At 45.9% G+C, this 23,872-nt stretch overlaps 1 protein-coding gene across 2 annotated transcripts in view; it reads right to left on the reverse strand.

Annotated features, from left to right (window-relative positions):
- Positions 1–23,872, reverse strand: part of LOC125463261 (sodium/hydrogen exchanger 3-like) — a 133,051-nt gene that overhangs the window by 47,071 nt on the left and 62,108 nt on the right. For both annotated transcript variants that reach the window (XM_048554309.2, XM_059652662.1), the window contains exons 4-6: positions 7,749–7,827; positions 4,238–4,415; positions 2,801–3,021 (exon numbers count right to left, since the gene is read on the reverse strand). In XM_048554309.2, the coding sequence (XP_048410266.2) occupies positions 2,801–3,021; positions 4,238–4,415; positions 7,749–7,827 (478 nt within the window). The remainder of the gene's footprint in view (positions 1–2,800; positions 3,022–4,237; positions 4,416–7,748; positions 7,828–23,872) is intronic.

Consider the following 23,872-nt stretch of genomic DNA (forward strand, 5'->3'; position numbering starts at 1 on the left):
CAAGTGAGTGAGGGGGTTTTTAGTCTTTGCTGTGGTAAGTCTAATGGAATATATTTTTAAATCATGAAAAAACTGTCATATGTTGGTATCCAGACAGGATTTAGCAGCCTCGCACCAGAAGCTCAAACATATGGACACAAGATGCAGTTAGAAATGCGAATAATATGTTAAGTCTTTATTGCAGGTGCGTTGGAGTACAAGAGTAAGAATGGCTTGCTTCAAGCTACAAGTCTCTGGTGGGATCACATCTGGGGTATTGTTTATGCTTTCGGCCTCCGAACTTAAAGAAGAATATACTTGCTTTATAGAAGGTACAACAAAGATTCAGTAGATTGGTTCTTGGGTTGACAGGTTGTCTTTTGAAAACAGTTTGAGCATAGGGGGCCTTTACTCTCTATAGTTTGCAAAAATTATCTAATTGAAACATAAGAGCCTGAGAAGGTTTGACAGGGCACTTGCTCTGAGGCTGCTACTCCCAGTCAGACAATATAAAACTAGGACGTGTCTCAAATAGGTGTCCATTTCCAACAGATACAAGGAGAAATTGCTTCATTCAGAGGTTTGAGAATCTTCAAAATTCTCTACTTGGAGAACTGTGGATACCTAATCACTGAGTAAATCAAAGGCTAGCTCAAATAGGCTTTAGGGCTCTCAGGGTGAGGGGTAAAGCCATCAGACAAAAAAAAATGGATCTGCAGTTGAGGATCACCTTGCTTGTGTTAAATGGCAGGAGTAGGTCATATGGCCCACTCCTGATCCTATTTCTCTTTTACATTTTCTTTAAGCATGTTTCTTAAATAAACACTGGGATCTCCGCTCATGACCAACCAAAACCCTTCTGAAAACTAAACAGCCCTGGGGAGAGTTGTCGAACAGAGAGACATAGGAGTGCAGGTGCAAGTTCCTTAAAAATGGCACCACAGGTAGACAGGATGGTGAAAAAGGCATTTGGCACGCTTGCTTTCATTGGTCAGTGCATCGAGGGCAGGAGTTGGGATGTCATATTACAGCTAAACAAGTCATTGGCAAGGCCACATTTGGAGTACAATTCTGGTCACCATACTACAAGAAGGATATTATTAAACTGGAAAGGGTGCAAAGAAGATTTACAAGGATGTTACCGAGACTAGAAAGCTTGAGTTATAAGGAGAGGTTGGATAGGCTGGGACTTATTTCCCTGGAGCGTAGGAGGCTGAGGGGTGACCTTATAGACATTTATAAAATCATGGGGGGCATTGATAAGTTGATTGGCCAAGGTCTTTTCCCCAGATTGGGGGGAGTCCGAAACTAGAAGGCATATGTTTAAGGTGAGAGGGAAAAATATTAACAGGGACCCAAGGGCAACATTTTCACTCAGAGGGTGGTGTGTACATATAGGATGAGCTACTAGAGGAAGTGGTAGAGATGTGTATAATTACAAAATTTAAAAGACATTTGGACAAGTACATGGATAGGAAAGGTTTAGACTATCAAAGTGACATGAAGCATGCTCCCTTTCGACAGCAGTCAGCTGACGTGTTGTGAAACCTAAAGGTTCTGACAGGTATGAGACAACTGCTGTCTAATGGCAAGTCCCAAAAATAGCTGTGTTGTTAGGGTGCTGAGGAATCTAGGATGCCAGTTAGGTAGGATTTGGTGAGGCAGGTGTGGTGATGGTTTAGGGCTGACAGGGTTGTGGGTGTCAGGTTAAGTTCAGAAGAAGGAGTAATGCGTATCGAGTGATGTGGGAGTGAATGTCAGGTCAGGGTGTGGGGAGTGTAAAGGGTCTGCAGAAAGTGTAGGTGGGTGTGTATTAGGTAAGTATGGGGTCAGTTAATATAGTTACCGAAGAGTTACAGTAACTATTTTACTAACTTCATTGGAAGCCAATTTAAATGGTGACTTTCAGGGGTTTTGGGAAGTGCCTAAAAGAAAAATTTGATGCCCTCTAAAATCCAGAGTGTGCAATGATTGAGATTCTGCAGAGTCGTCTTGCCCATTTCCCATCTACTCTGGCATAATGACTGTCTGGCTAATTGAAAACCAGGGCCATTATTTTCCTCCTATGGATATAGATGGTGGGATTTCCAACTTGAGCACCCTGAGTCCACAATCTTCATTTCATTCATTTTAGCGAGTGGAAAATCTCTTCATGACAAATTTGACTTCTTTTAAAGCGGAGGAGGATAAACAGTCAGATTATCAAATATGTCTCTACAATTCATCTTTGTCCATCTCCTCCAAATGAACACTTCCGTCAACACGTGCACACGTTTATCCCCTATTAAGTAAATAACATATTGATTAGCCCCTTCAAAAAGAGAGACAAAAGCTAAATGCTGGAAATCTGAGACAAAAACAGAAAATGTGAGCAACATTCAGGAGGTGGTGCAGCAGTGGAGAAAGGAACAGGGTTGATGTTGATGATTTTCCAAAAGGAGTCGAAGATCAAGAAACGAACAATCTTTGCTGAGGACGGTGCCGGGGCGAAAGGGCAGGAAAAAGATTGAAGGGATTTGCCTGCCTTGCCATAGTTGCAAGATCATGGAATTGAAATATTGACTGTATCTGTCTCCACAGCTTATGCCTAACATGCTAATTACTTCCTTCAAAAAGGAATTGGTTAATTGTCAAATTTGGAAAGGTTCTGATCCACATCAGAGAGAGAAAGTTATGATGGTTAATTTATTTTAACAAAAGAATTCATGCCTATCACATTACATTAGAGCTACTTTTTCTAATATTAACCAATTTCTCCCTTTGCTGGTGTGGTTACAAAAGATTTAATTAAACACCAGCCCCTTAAGCATGAAGCACTCACCTATGACTCTGTAGATAGAGATGAAAACCAGGGTGAAAAGGATAAATGGTGTATTCCAAGTCCATATTGTCGTATCCACTGCAGATACTCCCAAAAACATGAAGACAATGGTTTCTGCTCCACTTGCTAGCATTTTCATTGCATACTTGACGGTGATAATCGACTGCTCGCAGAGGTTGGCTTGCACATATTTCTGACAGCAAATGCCACAGAATGCAATACTGGTGGGAAAGAACCAAAGCTATTTAAGTTTGGAAGAATGGAAAACTCAACATGTTGTTCCCCCCCCCCCAAAAAATCAGGCTCGAATATTGAGGTCATATATTCCCCTTGCACTCCTACTTGGTCTGGTCAATTTAGCCTCTTTCAGTGAGTCCCAACTGGATAATCTTGAATTAAAAACCGATAAAACTGCAGATGTTATAAATCAGCAAAAAAAGCAGAAATTGCTAGAAAAGCTCAGCAGGTGTAGCAACATCAGTAGAGAGAAATCAGAGTTAACATTTCAGATAAGTTCTGAGGAAGGGTCACTCGAGCCAAAATGTTGTCACTGATTTCTCTCCACAGTAGTTTCCAGACCTGCTGAAGCTCTCCAGCAAATTCTGTTTTGGTTGTGGGTCATCTCGAACATGTGCTGAGTCTGGGTGGTTTGTTCCTAGGCTTTCTGCAATTATTGTTCCATCAGGAACTTCCTAGGAAGCTCTGGAGAAACCGACGTTTCATGAGCAAGGAGGAATCAACGTATTTGCCCAGCTTCTCCTATTGGAAGAACTGAACTGACTGCAGAAACGCATTGGCTCTCCTGGGTACTGTTGCGTTCCCGTTGATGAAAGAACAGAGATCTGTGGCCACTTATGGAGACCTCAGTGAAATTTCCTCCAATTTCAGAAAAGAAAACTGAACAACACCAAAGACTCTATTTATCAGCACAGAAGTGATGGCTGTCCACTAATCTCCAGAATTAACCCATTGACAGCCAAACTGTAAACACTACAAGCATATGAATTCCCATCGTTTTGTTAACTTTATTGAACTGAGTGGGTAGGGTGGTGCATTTGGAACACTCACCCAATTTCCAATCTTTACATTTTTCTGAGGAACAGGAAAAGTCAAACCTGATCTAGTGCTCACCCAACATCCAGACCGACTCCAATACCAGCGAGGATCATTTGGTAACTATCAGACACTTCCTGCTCTCACCACAGGAGCCCAGAGACACCATGGCTGGTTAAAACTGTGATCCTGATTGAAATCAGCAAACTCAGTGCTCAGCTGGAGTGAAACCTAACACCTTCTGGCTGCAGTTTTGCCAAAGAAACCAGGAAGGGAGTTCCTCCATCCCTTTTCTGTTGGGATCTCTCTGGCACTAACTACATGCAGCTGAGGGAAGATTACAGACAACAACTGATCAGTTTTTTCTGAAAAAAAAATACTTACGCTAATATAGCAGAGAGGGAAAGCATATCCGAAGTGAGGTACGACAGGTATGAAATGACAAAGACAAATCCAGGTTCGATCACCCTCACGTGCTTCGTGAATCTGGTTACCAGGGCCAATAGGAATCCAAAGACAATGCCAATGGCAATTCCACCCAAACTTACAACAAAGAAAGAAACTAGGAAGAAACAAACAATCCCATTAAAACTGCAGTCTGATGTAAAATATAACAAGATGTGAACAAGGATATTAATGCATCAACATGTTACTGTATATTGGCCAACAGTGCTGGGTATTAATATTCAGACAGCATCTTTATTGCAGTAACGCACAAGACTCTTAAAGCGCATGTTCCCAAACTAAAATTTGACAACAAGCCACCTGACATGATTTTAGGATAGATGATCAAAAGCTGCGTCAAATAGATTGGAATTGAAGACTAGCATCTAGGACAAAAGAGAGATACACAGGCAGACAAGTTTGGAGAGAGAATTCTTTAGCCATTAGGACTTTGCTAACTAATACAGAGCCAACACAGTGTAGAGCTGCAGGAACATAGCAGGTCAGGCAGCATCAGAGGAGCAAGAAAGTCAACATTACAGGTCAGGACCCTTCATCAGGACTGGGGAGGAGGGAAGGGAGATTGGAAATAAATAGAGGGAGGAGGGGTGGGGCTAGGGGAAGGAAGTTTTAAAAGCTCACCACCAACAACCTCATCCCACATCCAAACTTCTCTCTCATCCCTGCCTCCTTGACCTGATACAGTCTGTCCATCTTCTTCCCCACTTATCTGCCCCACCCTTCCCACTGACTACTCCGTACAACCCCCTACCTGCATCCACCTATCACCATCCCACCTACCTTCCCCCAGCCCTACCCCCTCCTCCCTCTATTTATTTCCCAACTCCCTTCCCCCTTCCCATTTCTGAAGAAGGGTCTTGACCTGAAATGTTAGCTTTCCTGATCCTCTGATGTTGCTTGGCCTGCTGTGTTCATCCAGCTCCACACTATAGTGACTCTGACTCCACCTTCTGCAGTTCTTGCTATCTCTGAATGATGAGCCACTAATGTTGGAGCAATTGTAATCAGGAGTCTGTAGAGACCCAGAATTGAACATAGCTTAGAGAGATGTGGGACTGGAGGAAGATATTGAGATGGCTGCAGAAGGTTTTGTAAATAAGAATGAACATTTTAAAATCAATGTGTTGCTTAACTGGAAGCTAATGTAAGTCAATAATGACAGGGATGATAATGGGTGGGATGTGGTGTGATACAGATGCAGGAGCAGAGTTTTGGATAGACTTAAGTTTATAGCTGCTGGGTGGTTGACCAGGAATGCAATGCCACAGGCATGTTCAGAGGGAGCAAAAATTTCAGCAGGAGATGAGCTGAGGCAGGGAGCAGAGCTGGGTGATATGACAGAGTGATTGTAATCTTAAGGAAACGCATAGATGTGAAGTAGGGAATTCATTCTGCAGTCAAATACAAATCTACATTTATGAGCTTTGGTTCAGCTTCAAAGTTGCTAGGCAAGGCTATTGAGTCAGTGGCTTAGAAACAGAGTTTGTGAAAGGGGCCAAAAACAATAGTTTTGATCTTCCCAGTATTAACATTTAAGAATATTGCAGGTCAAATCGTTGTTAACTCTGAGTTAAGAGATTGTAGGTTCAAGTACTACTTCAGATATTTACACATGTAATCTAAGCTGACAAACCAATGCAATACTGAAGGAGTGCTTGCATTTTTTTTTCATTGTTAAATTGATAACATAGAGTAATCTGCTAGGCTACAGCAGAGGGATGTTTCGCATGCATTGGTATGGGACTGGAATCACACACAGTTTGCATTAGGTAAGCCTGGTTTCTTTCTTCCAAAGGACGTTAAGCAAACCAGTTAGCTTTTATTATATTTGTCTTCTTTCTGCTCCTTATGGTCTATTAGATTACTGTTGCAATCTCCCTGGCCTCACACTCATCCCTGGAAAATCTGTATAACAAGGATACCTACGTCAGACTCCTATTTATTGACTTTATCTCTTCCTTCAACACCATAATTCCAGCCAAACTCATCTCCAATAGGCAACAACACCTCCTCCACAATAATCCTCAACACCACAAGGCCATGTCTTCAGCCCCTTACTATACTCGTTATGCCAAATTCACCCAACTCCATTTACAAATTGGCTGATGACACCACCATAGTGGTGTTGGATCTCAAACAACTCCACCATCTCCCATTTGGTAGAAGATACAAAAGTTTGAAAACACATACCAACAGATTCAAGAACAGCTTCTTCCCCATTGTTATCAGACTTAGGAACAGACCTCGCATATGTTAGAGTTAATCTTTCTCTGCAACTTCTCTTTAGCTCAAACATTATATTCTGTACCCTGATGTACTTTTGGAAGGTATGATTTGTCTGGACAGCATGCAACACAATACGTTTCACTGCATCTTGGTACACGGACAAGAATAAAACGAATCAAATCAGTAGGACTCTTATACCTATGCCTTTGAAGTAGCCCAGGCTTTGACTATTCCCTGCTCTGATTCCTAGGATTCTGCACCCCTTTCTGCGACTGGATCCTCAAATTTCTGACCCACGGGCAGCAATCAGTACCAATAGGCAACAACACCTCCTCCACAATAATCCTCAACACCACAAGGCCATGTCTTCAGCCCCTTACTATACTCATTATGCCAAATTCACCCAACTCCATTTACAAATTGGCTGATGACACCACCATAGTGGTGTTGGATCTCAAACAACTACAGTACAGATTACAGAGAAGAGATACAGAGCTTAATTGAATGATGAAATGACTACAATCTCTCCCTCAATGTCAGCAAAACAAACGAGCTAGTCATTGATTTCAGGAAGCGGTATGGAGGACATGCTCCTGTCTGTATCAGTGGTTCCAAGGTGGAGATGGTCAAGAATTTCAAGGTCCTAGGAGGAAATATCACCAACAATCTGTCGATAAATAATCAAGAAAGCACACCAATTCCTCAGAAGGCTAAGGAAATTTGGCAGGCCCACAAAGACTCTTACCAATTTTTATAGATTGACCATAGAAAGTATCTGGATGCCTTATAGCTTGGTATGGTAACTGGTCTTCCCAAGACCACAAGAAATTACAGAATGTTGTGAACTCAGCACAGTTCATCACGAAAACCAGCCTCCCTTCCATTGACTCAGGAAAGCAACCAACATAATCAAAGACCCCTCCCACCATCTCCCATTTGGTAGAAAATACAAAAGTTTGAAAACACATACCAACAGATTCAAGAACAGGTTCTTCCCCATTGTTATCAGACTTAGGAACAGACCTCGCATATATTAGAGTTAATCTTTCTCTGCAACTTCTCTTTAGCTCAAACATTATATTCTGTACCCTGATGTACTTTTGGAAGGTATGATTTGTCTGGATAGCACGCAACACAATATGTTTCACTGCATCTCGGTACATGGACAAGAATAAAACGAATCAAATCAGTAGGACTCTTATACCTATGCCTTTGAAGTAGTCCAGGCTTTGAATATTCCCTGCTCCAACTGCAACAAATGAGTTAAAGACATTATACAGCACCTAAAAAGGAGACAAAAAATACACTCAAGATCCACTCAGGTTACAGGAAAGACATTTTATAGAACCTAATACGAAGTGAAATACTGAAGACGCTAGAAATCTTAAATAAGAAAACTGAAAAGAATTGAAATATTCAGAAGCTTGAGCTACATTTGTGGCAAGATTCGAGGTAACAGGCTGAAACTTTACAAAGAGTATCAATGCACTGACATCAGTTAGTCTCAAGCCAATGCATGCTAGACAACCTGACCACAGGCAGTCCCTGTATTGGCCTCCTATTGATCAGCTATTCAAATAATAAGGATGTGTAAGTTCCTGATGCTCTCCAGCAACAGGGCCAGAAATTCTAGAACCACAGCAATGCCACTGGGAGGGGTAATCCTTATAAGGAATGTAGGGGGTGTGAAACCTAGTTTAGGTACATTGAGAAATTTACAAAGCCAAGGGTCAGGTAAGTGGTTAGGTCAGTTAGCTGGATGGCTGGTTTGCGATGTAGCGTGATGCCAACAGAGTGAAGGTAATTCCTGCACCAGCTGAAGTTACCATGAAGGACTCTCATTCCCAATCTCTCCCCTTGCCTGATGTTTGGTGACTCGCAGTTTAAACTGCCCCAGGTCATTTATCTCTAGAGAGAGGGCAGCCATGTGGTCTGGTAGGACTGTGGCAACTTTGACTGATCTGACTGTGGCCCCAATTCAATTTTTCCACCTATTTCTCATCACCTTAGTTTCTTGACTAAGAATCTACCTCCAACTTTTGCTGATCTCCTTGTGCTTCACCACATTCTAGGGAAGGAGGTTCCTAAGACTTACAACCCTGCAAGAGTTTAGAAAGAAGTCTGCTTATCTCGGACTTGAATGGGAAACCATTTGTTACCACGAAGCCTTCTCTGCTGTATTGTGGGCAGGAACACCATCTCCATTTCGCTGGCATTTATCCAGATGGTAGCAATCACCCCACCATCGAGAAAGAGCCAAAGGCAACATAAAATGATTCCTTGTTGGTCCTTTAATCATATAAATCAGCTGCCTGCCCCCATAAGGTGACAACCACTCTGCATTTGATTCTGTTGTTGGTAAAACGGCTGACAGTGAGACAGGGAGAATCCCAGTGATCAGCACAAGCCAAGCCAATGTTCCAAGTCAATTACTTTTCATCAGAACAGTTAGAATGAAAGCTCACCAACCTGAAAGGTAAACTCTGACTTTCTCTCCACAGATGTTGTCAGATTTACTGAGCATTTCCAGTCTTTACTTTAAAGAACTTTCCTGCTCTGATATGAAAAACCCCTGAATTTATGTATTTTAACTTCCAGTATGAGATTTCATGACATCTTGAATATTGAAACAGTCACTTGGTAGCACAGAATTTGAATACTGATTAAATGAAAAACATGTCACCGAAGCTTTTTGTCTTAAAAATGTAAGAATACCATATTTGAAATGATCGTAGTAATTTATATTACAGGAGAAAAGGTATTGTTTGGTTGCTAGGTCAACACTGATTGGCTAAGGTATTGCCATGGAGTAAACAATGTGGGAATTGGACTCTCAAAGATTCTGGTTAAATCAGAAAAGACACAAGTCTTGAATATATTCCTTTCGTTTGGAGAGATTTGGTTTGTCTGTATGAATCTATGTCACTTCTAGTGGGCACAAAAAAGCCACATAATGAGTTTCACTGATTACCTTAGCTTGTTTGTTTTTTACTATTTTCGCATATTCAGGATTGTTCAGTAGATACTGCCCAATTGCAATAACAACATCTAACAACAGATACACTGCTTTAAGTTTTTCAAACACTGGCTGGTTGAGTATAGTCTGCAGTCTGGCTAATATGAACAATACAAGGAACGTTGTCATTTGATTTGATCAGCTAATTGTTGGGACGTAGAGCCCATTTACTTGACATCGCACTAACACAGAAATTCATATATGGTATTGCTCAATTGTACGGTAGACAGATTATTGCAACAGTGACTTTGGATAGCAGCATGAACTCGAGGCATTGGGGTGGAAGAGCCTGAATTCAGACCCATGGCTGAGCCAGAAGCAGGAACTATTCCAAAGACCACCACAGTTTATTAAGATAAGACTATAAGATGAACTTTATAGATCTCTTTTCGCTTTATATTGTGTGTTTTGGTTTATTCTCTATGTTTTAAGATGACAGCAGAGAGTAGTGACATTAAACAATAGCGAGTTTTGAGAAGATTTGTAGCTCAGGTTGAGTTTCTGGATGTGAGTTTGCTCGCTGAGCTGGAAGGTTCGTTTTCAGACGTTTCGTCACCATTCTAGGTAACATCATCAGTGAGCCTCCGATGAAGTACTGATGTTAGGTCCCGCTTTCTATTTATTGGTTTAGGTTTCCTTGGGTTGGTGATGTCAGTTCCTGTTCTTTTTCTCAGAGGATGGCAGATGGGCTCCAAATCAATGTGTTTGTTGATGGAGTTCTGGTGGGAATGCCATGCTTCCAGGAATTCTCGTGCGTGTCTGTGTTTGGCTTGTCCTAGGATGGATGTGTTGTCCCAATCAAAGTGGTGTACTTCCTCATCTGTATGTGAAAGTGGATCATGTCTTTTTGTGGCTAGTTGATGTTCGTGTATCCTGGTGGCTAGCTTTCTGCCTGTTTGTCCAATGTAGTGTTTGTCACAGTTCTTGCAAGGTATTTTTGCAAATCCTCTGAGAAAAAGAACAGGAAATGACATCACCAATGCAGGAAATGACATCACCAACCCAAGGAAACCTAAACAGATAAATAGAAAGTGGGACATAACACCAGTGCTTCACCGGAGGCTCACTGATGTTACCTAGAATGGTGACGAAACGTCTAGGAAGGAACCTTCCCGCTCAGTGAACCAGCTTACATCCAGAACATAATAAAGACCCACTCTTTTGTGGACCAAGAAGAGGAGAGCATGACTGTGTTGGAGGTGGAAGGAAGACGTCTGGTTGGCTGTGCACCCTTGCAACCGGTGGATCTTAATGCTGGCTTCGGCCTAATGCTGGTTCAGGGGAGCAGCCAACCTGCAACGATGGCTGCGGCAAGTGCTCGTGCCCCAGGTCAGGGGGTCCGGAACACCATCCGTGTTTCCGTGAAGAAGGTGGATGAAGGTGCACCTGTGGACAGCACCTTCTTCGTGAAGAGGGTCCTGTTGGACTGTTGTGGGTTCGCTGCTGCGGACATTTACTGCCTGCAGGATTTCCCCGGAGGAGGTTTCTACGATGTAACCTTCAGGAGTGCCAAGCTTTGCGAGCGCTTCCTGGAGGTTTTCAAGGAGAAAGGAGGTGAGGGCCCCCTCTCTGTACTGAACACTGTCCCGCTGTTCTTGATGCCAGTGCAGAGGAGCCGTATGGTGACTGTACACATGTACAACCTGCATGTGCCAGTAGTTGATGTCCTGACCTTCCTCGGAAGGTACGTGAAGGTGGAAGGGGACCTAACTGACATCATGGACCCCTTCGGGATCTGGACCAATAAGAGGCAGGTCAAGGTGACGTTGAAGATGGGCGCAGACGGGAACATCATACACCCACCGTCCAGCTTCCCAATTGGCGGGAGCAAGGGCTACCTGACCTATGCCGGGCAACCTAAAGTCTGCCATGTCTGTGGTAGGTCAGGTCACGTGGCGGCCGACTGCAAAGCCACCATCTGCAGGGAGGAGGGACACCTTGCAAAGGATTGCCCACAAGAAAAAAGCTGCAACCTTTGCGGGGAAGCGGGCCACCTCTATAGGGCATGCCCGCGGCGGGGGACCACCTACACCCAGGTCGCCGGTAGGGGCAATGCAGGGCAAGCCCCCCCGGAGGATAGGAAGGCACCAGGGACCTGCAAGGAGCCCCCTAATGTGCAGGAGGGCCAGGTCTTGCAGGAGGGCCCAGCCCCGCAGGATGTACCCGAGGCCAGCAAAGCGCCTCTGCAGGCTCCGCTCCCCCCCGACCCCCGACAACCTGGAGTTGATGGAGGAGGCGACAGGTGACCCAGGGGATTGTACGATGGTCCGGAAAGCGAGGAGGAAGGCGCGCCGGTGGGCCCAGGCACCACAACCATCAGGCGGGAAGAGGCAGCTACAGGGGGGATATAAGAGCTCCTCTGACAAGGGAAATTCGGAGAAGGCCCACCCAAAGCAGAAGCTAAAGATCTCAAGGGAGAAGGAAAACAGCACCCCGCTTCCAGGTGATGGGAGGCGTCCTGAGGCTCCCTCCGACAACCAGTCACACGCCACTGGGGCCCTGGAGGGCCCCCCGGAACTTTCAGGCGGGAAGGAGGAAACAGCATGTCCCCAGCCTGACCCAGAGCTGGACTCTCCTGCCTCCGTACCCCCGACGGGGGGATGCCACCCGGAAGGCAGCACGGACGGTTTCCTGAGCCCGGAGAGCATCCAGTAGTTAGCCTGGGCAATGGGCATGAAGGGACAGATGGAGGGGCTGGACCTTGGAGAGGGTACTGCGGTCACTGCCCACAATGGGGGTACGAGTTGCGAGCATTAATATGCGCAGCGTCAAGTCCACCACAAGATGTGTGTCCACGTTGGCCTACCTGACCACCGTCAAGGCGGACCTCCTGTTTCTGCAGGAGTGCGGGATACCGCACCTCGGCAGGTACGGGAATTGGTCCGGCGCCTGGACCTGTGGGTCTTCGATCTGGTCGGGGGGTAACGACTGTCGCTCCTCGTGCCTGGCTATTCTGCTGCAGGGGCGCAACGTCACCATCTCTCAAGTTCAGGAGGTGGTGGGGGGGTACCTCCTATTGGCTGATGTCACCTACAGGAATGCTCCCCTGAGGCTGATCAACGTGTACGCCCCAGCGGTACGGAGTGAGCGGTTGGCCGTCCTGCAGCGGCTTCCACCCCTGCTGGCTACGTCCAGGCCGGTCATCCTAGGCGGAGACTTCAACTGCATCATCGATGCAGATGGAAGATCCAGCGTGGGGACAGCGGGTGGGGGGAGTCAACTGGACGTCACGTCCAGATTCCTGATGGGCACAGTGAAGGACGCCAAGACGTCTTCAGCACCCCTGCAGACGGAGCACAGCAGAGACACCTGGTCGCGGCCGGACCGGTCTATCCGCTCAAGGATAGACTTCCTGCTTGTGTCACGGGCGTTCTCGGTCAGGTCCACCGGCATCGAGCCTGTGTTCTTCTCTGACCACTGCCTCCTGCTGGCCGACTGTCACTTACAGGACGACCAGCTGGCCAGCAAGGGGACATGGAAGCTCAACACGACTCTGTTGACTCCAGAGAACGTCGAGGAGCTTAAGAGGGAGTACGCTGGTTGGAGAACTGTGAAACCCCTCTTTGAGTCTCCGGGCGACTGGTGGGAGACGGTGAAGGAGAACATCAAGATGCTCTTTGTCCGCAAGGGTGTTCGGAAGGCGAGAGAGAGGCGGGGAAAGCTGTCGCGACTCCAGAAAAGGGTGCAGAACCTGCTCCTTCTGCAGTTGATGGGGGTCGATGTCACAGAGGACCTCCACGAGGTTAGGGGCCAGCAAGCCTCGCTCTTCGCCGTGGAGGCCTCCAGGATAATCTTCCAGTCCAGGGTCCGCTCCGCGGAGCAGGACGAGACGTGCTCGCATTTCTTCTTTCAGACGGTGCACAAAGAGAGCTCTGTGCTTAGCCGGCTGAAGGAAGACGACGGCTCGGTAACGTCGTCTCGGCCCGACATTTTGAGGATCAGCAGATCCTTCTATGCCAGACTGTACAACGCAAAGCCCAAGGACAGCACGGCCTCTGAGTCTTTCCTGTCGTCTATCACGGAGCTTTTAGACGACTGCACGAGGGGGTGGCTGGACCGGCCGATACCCCTGGACGATCTGACCAGAGCCCTCAAGTCCTTGGAGAGGAATAAGACTCCCGGGAGCGACGGCTTACAGGCCGAGCTGTATTCCACTCTATGGGACCTGGTCGGCCAGGACCTGCTGGAGGTGTACGATAGTGCGCTTCGGGAAATGTGCAAGTCCATGAGGAAGGGCATCATCACCCTCATTTACAAGAGGAAGGGGGAGAGGGAAGAAATTAAGAATTGGCGTCCCATTTCACTATTGAACGTGGACTACAAAATCCTGGCCAAGGTCATAGCCAACCGGGTCAGGTCTGTCCTGGAGTCAGTGATTCACCCTGACCAAACCTGTGCTGTGCCGGGCAGGAAGATCGCTGAGAGCCTCGTGCTCATCAGGGATACGATCGCCTACATACAGGACAGGCGGGTGGACACCTGCCTCGTCAGCCTGGACCAGGAGAAGGCCTTCGACAGGGTCTCTCATGCTTACATGAGGGACGTCCTCTCCAAATTGAGGTTGGGGGAGGGCATCCGCAATTGGATCCGGCTGCTCTACACCAACATCGTTAGCGCAGTCTCGATCAGCAGATGGGAATCAGACAGTTTTCCTGTTAGATCTGGAGTCAGGCAGGGATGCCCGCTCTCTCCTGCCTTGTTCGTGTGCTGTGTGGAGCCCTTCGCCGCATCCATCAGGAAGGACATGAGCCTGAAGGGTGTGACTATCCCAGGCAGTGGAGGCCTTCAGGTCAAGACCTCCCTGTACATGGACAATGTCGCCGTCTTCTGCACCGATCGTCGGTCGGTGAGTCGACTGTTGGACATCTGCGGCCAGTTTGAACTGGCCTCGGGTGCCAAAGTCAGTAGGTGTAAGAGTGAGGCCATGTTCTTCGGGAACTGGGACGACCGCTCCTTCATCCCCTTCACTGTCAGGACAGGCTGCCTGAAGGTGTTTGGTTCGGTGGAGCTGGGGCGTGCACTAAGACTTGGGAGGAGCGTATCACCAAATTGAAGCAGAAGCTGGGCAGGTGGACGCTCCGGTCCCTCTCCATCGCGGGTAAGAACCTAGTTGTCAAGTGCGAGGGGCTTTCAGTATTGTTGTATGTGGCACAGGCTTGGCCTATTCCCTGGACCTGCGCCGCTGCGGTCACCCGGGCCATCTTCCACTTCATCTGGGGGTCGAGGATGGACCGGGTCCGCAGGGACACCATGTACAAAGACCTGGAAAATGGGGGAAAAACGCACTGAATGCTACCCTCGACCTGATGGCTACCTTTGTGTGCGGCTGCATCAAGCTGTGCGTAGATCCTCAATACGCAAACACCAAGTGTCACTACTTACTGAGGTTCTACCTGTCCCCGGTGTTGCGAAGGATGGGCCTGGCTCGTTGCCGCGGAACGCTCCGAGTAGTTGGACCGTCCCGTACCACCTGTCCTTCGTGGAGAAATTTTTGAAGGGAAACACCTTTGACCACAAGGCCGTCAGGCAGTGGTCAGCACATAGTATCCTTGAGACCCTTCGGGAAAAGGAGAGGGTGGATCCCGTCGTGTGGTTCCCCACGCAGACTGTCAAAGTCGTTTGGCAGAATGCCTCATCGCCAGAACTTTCAAACAAGCACAAGGACATTGCTTGGCTGGCGGTGAGAGGGGCTTTGCCAGTGAGATCCTTTATGCCTGCCCGGGATCACTGCGCCACCGCACGCTGCCCTCGAGGCGGCTGCGGGGGGAACGAGACTGTCAATCACCTCCCTCTGGAGTGTGCCTATGCGCAGGAGGTCTGGAGGGGGATGCAGTGGTATTTGTCGAGTTTCGTCCCGAGCAGCTCCGTGACACGGGACTCCATGCTCTACGGGCTGTTTCCCGGGATGCACACCGAGACCAACATCAACTGTGCCTGGAGGACCATCAATGCGGTGAAAGACGCTCTTTGGTCTGCCCGCAACTTGCTGGTCTGCCAGCTGAAAGAACTGACCCCGACCGAGTGATGCAGACTGGCGCACTCCAAGGTCCAGGACTACGTGCTGAGGGACGCGCTAAAGCAGCTGCCGCCAAGGCGCAGTGGGGAAAGACCACCGTATGAAACCCCTCGTCCAGAATAGAAAAAACGGCCCTATCTGGTAACTGGGCCCAGCTGGCGCCTTCCCCAACTGGTCGGGGGGCCAACGGGGACAGTGTGGGGAGATGACTGCCGGGGTATTTTCTTTGCTTTGTTTTTTTCTCTTCTTTTGTTTTTTTTTTCCTTTTAGTCGGTGTACGTACCCCCTGGGTAACCCGGAGCGGCTTGCATGACTGGGTAGGTGTATAAATGTGTTTTTTGTACATTCCATGAATAAACTATATTTTTTCAAATAAAAAAAAGTGACGAAACGTCTGAAAACGAACCTTCCAGCTCAGCGAGCAAACTCACATCCAGAACATTAAACAATACTTTTCACTGTAATTGTAACAAATATATGTGACAATAAATATAACAAATCAAATCAGCTGCAGGTTAAACAAACTGTTTCTTGTCATTACAATGCACTGGCTGCACAAATGGTGCTTTCCATTAAAAGGATGCAGCCTTCAGTCAACTAAAGCCCCAGACCAGTTTAAATGTGCTAAAGTGCTTAATCTGGGTGGTTCATGACAGTACAAAAGGAATACTGGCTTTTCAGAGGTGCCGTTATCCTGATGAAATGTTAAAACTCTGATCCATTCTGCTGGTTCCATTAGCCCAGAGGAACACAATGGGCTGCATGGCTCTGTAAAGAAAGAACAAATTAAATACATTATCCTGGTAAACAGTCTCAGCCGTTGATGTTTTCTCTCCAGTTTATGTTTCTTACATTCCAGCATAGAAACACTTCAAAAGTAGTTCATTGGCTGTGGAAGACTGTGGAAGACTTTAGAGCTATAAAAATACAATGTTAATTGGGATTTTGATGTTCACTAATTGGCTGCTGTATTTACCAACACAACAGGGGGCTATATGACAAAAGTAATTGAAGATTTGCAAGTATTTTAGGTTATAATAAAAAAACTCAGCTATCTCCTTGATTCCGAATAATTTTCAAGTTCGTGTTGATGAGTAGAGGTGTTTCCAAATTTGTGTAATGAAGAAAAATGGACCTGGCAAAGGTAATTTGCCAACAAATATTGACAATTTGAGAAAAGCTACGATCACGCTTGAACATAATTGTGCTCATGCTTTGTCTATAAACCAGTAGGGGGAGCCAATCTTACATATTTCAGTCAACCATGTTTGACTGGACAAATAATGGTCATCTTCAGTGAAGTATCCTGGATTATTTTCTCAAGATCCCCACAATCCTTTGAGTCAGAGGTAAGGGATTGCTCTAAACTCAGACAATACCAATTTCATATGTGAATGCATGGTATTCCCTGCCCATAGCCCAACAGAAATCACACAGGGTGGTTTTGGGTGGAGATGGTGACAAATTGATCATGTCATTGAATTAGTAATCCAGAATCACAGGCTAGTGTTCTGGGGATATGGATTTGAATCCCATCATGGCAGATGGTAAAATTCAAATTCAATAGAATCTGAAGTATAAAGCCAACTTAATGGTAATCGGTGGGGTACGTGGAACATTCCTTGTTCCTGTCCTATTCTGGCCCCCACCCACAACTCTTTCTCCAATACATCGATGATATCATCGGTGCTGCTTCTCTCTCTCATCTGGGTTAGAAAACTGCATCAATTTCGCCTCCAATTTCCACCCTGTCCTCATTTTCACTGGTCTATCTCTGACTCTTCCCTTCCCTTCCTCGACATTTCTGCTTCTGGGGATAGCCTGGCCACTTATATCCATTACAAACTCACTGACTCCCACAGTTATCTGGACTATACATCCTCATACCCTGCTTCCTATAAAGACTCCATCCCACTCTCTCAGTTCCTCTGTCTCCGTCGTATATGTTCAGATGAGGCCAACTTTGACAAGGGAGACTCCGAAATATCCATCTTCTTCCTCAACCGAGGATTCCCCAGCTCTGTTGTCGACAGGGCCCTCAACCAGGTCCGACCCATCTCCTGCACTTCCAACCTCACCCCTTCTTTTCCCTCCTGCAACAGCGATAGGGCTCCCTTTATCCTCACCTACCATCCCATCAGCATCCACACCCAGAAAATCATCAGACGTCATTTCTGCCACCTCCAGTGAGATGCACCACCAGATACGTATTCTCTTCCCCTCCCTTGTCCACCTTCCACAGGGACCGTTCTCTCAGGGACACCCTGGTCCACAGCTCATTCACCCCAACACCTCCCCACAGCCCTACAACACTTTCCCCTGTAACCGGCGAAGGTGCAGCCCCTGGTGCAGCACCTGCCCATTTACCTCCTCCCTCCCCAGTATCCAAGGGCCCAAACATACCTTCCAGGTGAAGCAACACTTCACCTGCACTTCCCAGAATCTAGTCTACTGCATTCGCTGCTCACAATGTGGTCTCCTCTATATTGGGGAAACAAAGTGTAGACTTGGTGACTATTTCGCAGAACATCTACATTCTGCTTGCAAAAAAGACCCTGAACTACCTGTTGCCTGCCACTTCAATGCACCACCCTGCTCTCTGGCCAACATCTCTGTCTCCGGCTTGCTAAAGTGTTCCAGTGAAGCCCAGAGCAAGCTGGAGGATCAACACCTCATTTTCCGCTTGGGGACCTTACAGCCCTCCAGACTCAATATTGAGTTCGATAATTTTAGGGCCTAAACTCTCCCGTGTCCCTGCCCCCCACCCCACACACCGGGCCTTGTTACCACATAGTCTGCCATTACACACCCCCTGTTGTTAGTCACTAACAGACCCCATTTACAGCTATTCACCCTCCCAGCCTGATCGTGAGCAACTCCTTTGTCTGTCCAACTGTCTTTCTCTCTCTTTAGGATCTATCCTATTGTTTACTCCCTACCCCACCCACCTCCCTATTTTCTGTATATAAACTGACGTTTTCCCAGCCACCATCAGTTCTGTGGAAGAGTCACTAGACCCAAAACGTTAACTCTGTTTCTCCTTCACAGATGCTGCCAGACCTGCCGAGCTTTTCCAGCAACTTTGTTTTTGTTCCTAATTTACAGCAGCCACAGTTCTTTTGGTTTTTATTACGCGGTTAATGGTAATGAGACTGATTGTTGTAAAAATTCATTTAGTTCACTATTGTTCTTCAGTGCAAGAAATCTGCCATCTTTACCTGTTCTAGCTTGTTTGAGACTCAAGACCCAAGACAATGCAGTTGACTCTTACTGCCCTCAGAAATGGCCTGTCAAATTATATCGTTTAAGGTCATTCAGGAATCAGCAATTACTGCTAGCCTTGCCGGTGATGCCCATGTCTGGTGAAGTCCATATGCCGTGAAACAAAAAAAACTCTCCAATTTTATGATTATAACTAATAACTAATATAACTAACCGTCCAAATGCTTCTTAAATGTTGTAATTGTACTTGCCAGATCTTTGGAGTCTCTCTAGCACTTTGTTTTTATTTCAGCCTGACATTCAACTGCAGTTCCAAAAGAGTGCTACACTGTCAGAGATACAATTTCACAACCTCAATTACAATTCCAAGAACAGCAGAACATTGCTCTGGCTCAACACTGGCTCAGCTATAGCACTCTTATGAATGACACAGGAGGACGTGGGTATGGGTCCAACTTCAAAGACCACAGCACAATCGAGATCAACATTTAAACTAAAATAAAATATTGCAGATGCTGGAAATCCGAAATAAAAACAGTTATAGAGTCGTACAGCACTGAAACAGACCCTTCAGTTCAACTCACCCACACTAACGAGCTTTTCCAAAATAGACTAGTCCCTTTACTTGTGTTTGGCCCATGTCCCTCCAAATATTTCCTATTCATGTACCCGTCCAAATGCTTCTTAAATGTTGTAATTGTACTTGCCAGATCTTTGGAGTCTCTCTAGCACTTTGTTTTTATTTCAGCCTGACATTCAACTGCAGTTCCAAAAGAGTGCTACACTGTCAGAGATACAATTTCACAACCTCAATTACAATTCCAAGAACAGCAGAACATTGCTCTGGTCTTCTGGTGAATATTTATCCCTCAACCCTTATTAAGCATCACTAAGTTTGTTTATCTGATTGTTAACTTCGTTGCTGCGTTTGAATTAGTCGTCACATTTCTCTACAATAGTGGCTACACATCAAGGGCACTTAACTGTGCAGTGTCCTGATTTAGTGAAAGACAGAACAGGAATGAGAATCTGTTTCTATACTGGCAGTGAGTCAGAAGGCCCTGAAATCCTATTGTTAGTAGCGCTGGGCAGAATCTTACTCTTTTTTGGCTAAGTGGGATATACAATAAGTTTTTTAGGGAGACTCTCACCTTGAAGCTCTGCAATATTTCTCACTGTATCTTACCAAACACACCTCATTAACTACCTCCTCCACCACCATGGTGTCCCTCATGTCCAATTCTATCCCCAACTTACCACCCTGTGTTCTAGGGACGACTCACCACATGTTGGACCAAAAGACCAGCAACCTGCACCATCTTTGAAAGGTCGCAGTGTGCCCAGGCAGGTATTGCCCCTCACTGGCAGTATACTGAACAGCAGCCACAAGACCATGCTGTGTACATACAGAACTCAGCCAGCATGACTGACGCTCGCTTATACGTGCATCCACATTTTCTCAGCCTAGTCACTGTTTTACCACCAGCCACACACTTTCCCTGTTCTTTGCTACATCCCTTCTAAACACCATTTCTAAAAGCTTCTGCCACTGTTTCCTCAATGCCCACTGTAGATCTGGATCCTGTCATAGTGCATCAGAGGAAAATCACATACTAGCAAGGCATTTGGACAAGTCCAATCATGAGCCTTTATTGACAGCCAGCAAAAGGGGAAGAACACAGAACTGTAGCTCACCCTCACAATGCAAACCAAGTGCTGGAACCTTAGCGGTCTTCCGAAACCAGCTCAATCCTACCGGAACTGGGCATCGGTCAGGTCCTATCTGGCCTGTAACACCCAGTGCAACTGACCTCTGTCATCCACAAGGACAGCGTGTGTTTTCACCTATTAAACGGACGCTGACTCTGCCCACCTTGAGGATTGTCCCAGGTATCTTCCATTTGGAATGTGTTTCTACAGAATGGCAGGTGAAGGCAAGTACATAGTGCCTGGAACCAACTTTCAGTTTCAAGCTTTGCCAGCTACCCCCTATGGAACCTCCATGACCCCTTTTACCCTGCACTACCCTGATAGGCCCTTACACCACAGCCCCCTCATGGAGACCCACCCTATCAAACCTCATCTCCAATTGCCCTTGCTGGCCATTGAACTCTGACATTATATCTTAATGATCCACAGCATCTATGCTCCTTTCTGAAGCCATGGTGTTCATCTCTCACAATTCATCCTCTTCCATAGCCTGCCGTACAGTCTAATGCCATTCCACATAACCCCCATATCCCTAGAAATTCCCCTGTCACTGTTCTCACCTCCACAAATACTTGGGCTCACCTCCCTGCTCCCAGCCTTGCTTGCCCTTCATTTTTCTCCCCCCAACATTGCCCCACTGTACATTCCTTAATGAGTGATGGATGCAGTCCTCGGTCTGACTGATTTCAAGCCTCCAGCCACACAGATTCCTGATGATATGCATGACATGTAGCCTTTCGGTGCATCTGTGCAAAAGAGCCTGGCAATAAAGGCCAGCATTTTTGTTCAACCTGAAACTCCAATGCCAATGTGCTAACTGGCATGCCGTAGCAAGGCGTGGGATGGCATGGAGCAAAGCCTGCAGGGAGACACCGAGTGAGTAAGCACTAGGAGAGAACGTCAACAGTCTTGAGATGCAGCCTTGGCCCAGTCTGCAAGCTGGGTGCCCATCTCTGCACGCAAAGTGCCCGTCCTGCAGCCTTTCACTGCCAGTTGCCAGTGTGCCCTGCAATGAAATTCTGTGCTTCCTCAGTTGCCCGAAAATGGATTAAAGAGATGCCATGATGGTCATGGGACGGTTGGCAAATGTCAGATGCCAATGTCCTTTGAGGAGTGCAATGTCGTCAGTAATGTGCCCTGAGGTATTGTTTGTTGCTGAGCAACCTGGAAGTTCTGTACAGATAGTGGCAAGCTGAACTCACCAGTTACCCACTCTGATTTGCTTTCGAGATTTCTAAATGTCCATCTCGTTTGGCACATTTGGTAAGAGAGGAACCTGAATATTTGCAAAAATGCAATTTGTGTGTCAGCAATTGATGCATTTAACAATTTGTGGTGTTAATAGATGCTTGACAAACAGTAACGCCCTTAATCAACAACTTGCTGCTGTAACAAGGCCGGCCACCTGGACCTCATGGAATATGGGTTCCTGGATTGGGACTGTTAATCTGACCCAAGTAGGGAGCCCTGGCTGACATATAAAAAGAGTGAGCATCAGAGATGCTGCCGCTCTCATACCTGATTCTAAATGAGGCAGTATTAAAACCAAGGACAATTCATGTGTAAATAAAGAGAGATTTTGGTAAAAGGGATACCGGCTTCTGTGAAGTTATTTCACTGCTGCCTAGTGAAAAACTCACTTTGCTGCTCAGCAAAAGCATAGAAATGTAGTGACACGCTCCAAACATGAAGAAAGATTTCACCGGACCTGTGCGATACTACCTCACTATGTTTCTTGTGGCCCAGAACCATATAAGATTGCATCGATAATCCATCCTTCCTCTGGCATGAGCAATTTGTTTTACCTATACGTTGTAATTTTATAAAGGAACTTTTTACCCACTTTAACAATAGCATCTATTAAACTTGAACTCGCTGGATGCTACAACACTATCAAGTGTACAACAAAGGATTTTCTACACATATTTCTTTTCTATTGTAAATTATATTCCACTCATTCTTCTGAAAGTCTGGTTTAATTATTAAATCCAAATATGATGTATCTCACTGCAACTGAGAAGTTATTGAAATCAATTTGGTTTTGTATTTGAACTGGGAACACAGCACTATGTAAATACAAGACTGAACCCTTATTGGTTACTTGGCTCATTTCTAAGGCTTATTGGAACTCATTCTGATACCATGGTAACCAGATTCCTGAGATAGTTACTACTTTTGCACCACCTCATATATCTAGTGCTGATCTGTGGGTTCCCCATAGGTTGCAAGCAAGGCTATTTTTAGTTTTCCTAGTCCTGAATTTTGTCAGTAAGGATAAATGAGCCGGTCTATAGTATCCAGAACGTAGTGGTGTACGTAAAGCAAATGTTAAGTCAATTTTGTGCCTGCACTGCAAAGGCTTGTAAGATCATCCTGAAGTGGCCAAGGATTTAAAATCCAGACAGTAAATAAACCCAGAGAGAGAAACATAGAGATGTCACCTAAAATTATATGTTTCTCCCCACCGCAATTTATTTGAACACCTTTAATTGTTAGTTGTAAAAACATTGGCAATGAATATAAACAGGCTGTATTACCAACACTTAAGAGTCAAATATTTTGTCTCTCAGTGTATTGAGTGGCTTTGGAGCTCCTTGCTATATAGACCTATGTGAGCAGAGTCATGTATATTCAAGGCTGATATAGATAGATTATTGATGAGTAGGGGAATCAGGGGTTACGATGAAAACACAGGAATGTGGGCATAACGAATGTTAGATCAAGACAGGATAGTGAAAAAGGCGTTTGGTATGTTTGCCTTTATTGTTCAGTGCATTGAGTACGGGAGTTGGGAGGTCACATTACGATTGTAACATTGGTGAGGCCACTTTTGGAATACTGTATTCAGTTCTGGTCTGCCTGCTATAGCAAGGATGTTGTGAAACTTGGAAGGGTTCAGAAAAGATTTACAAGGATGTTTGCCAGGGTTTGGGGGTTTGAGCTACAGGGAGAGGCTGAATAGGCTGGGACTATTTTCCCAGGAATGTTAGAGGCTAAGGGGTGACTTGAAAGAAGTTTATAAAATCTTCAGGGCATAGATAGGATGAATAGCCAAGGACTTTTCCTAGGGTAGGGGAGTCCAAAACTAGAGGGCATGGGTTTAAGGTGAGCAAGGAAAGAATTAAAAAGGACCAATATGCCAACATTTTCACGCAGAGCGGGGTGCATGTCTAGAATGAGCTGCCAGAAGAGGTGGTGGAGGTTGGTACAATTACAACATTTAAAAGGCATCTGGATGGGTACATGGATAGGAAGAGTTTAGAGGAATGTGGGCCAAATGCTGGCAAATGGGGCCAGATTAATTTAGAGTATCTGTTCAGCATTGACATGTCAGGCTAAAGGATCTGTTTCCACACTGTACATC

This window comes from Stegostoma tigrinum, chromosome 2, assembly GCF_030684315.1.
Source record: "Stegostoma tigrinum isolate sSteTig4 chromosome 2, sSteTig4.hap1, whole genome shotgun sequence".
NCBI lineage: Eukaryota > Metazoa > Chordata > Chondrichthyes > Orectolobiformes > Stegostomatidae > Stegostoma > Stegostoma tigrinum.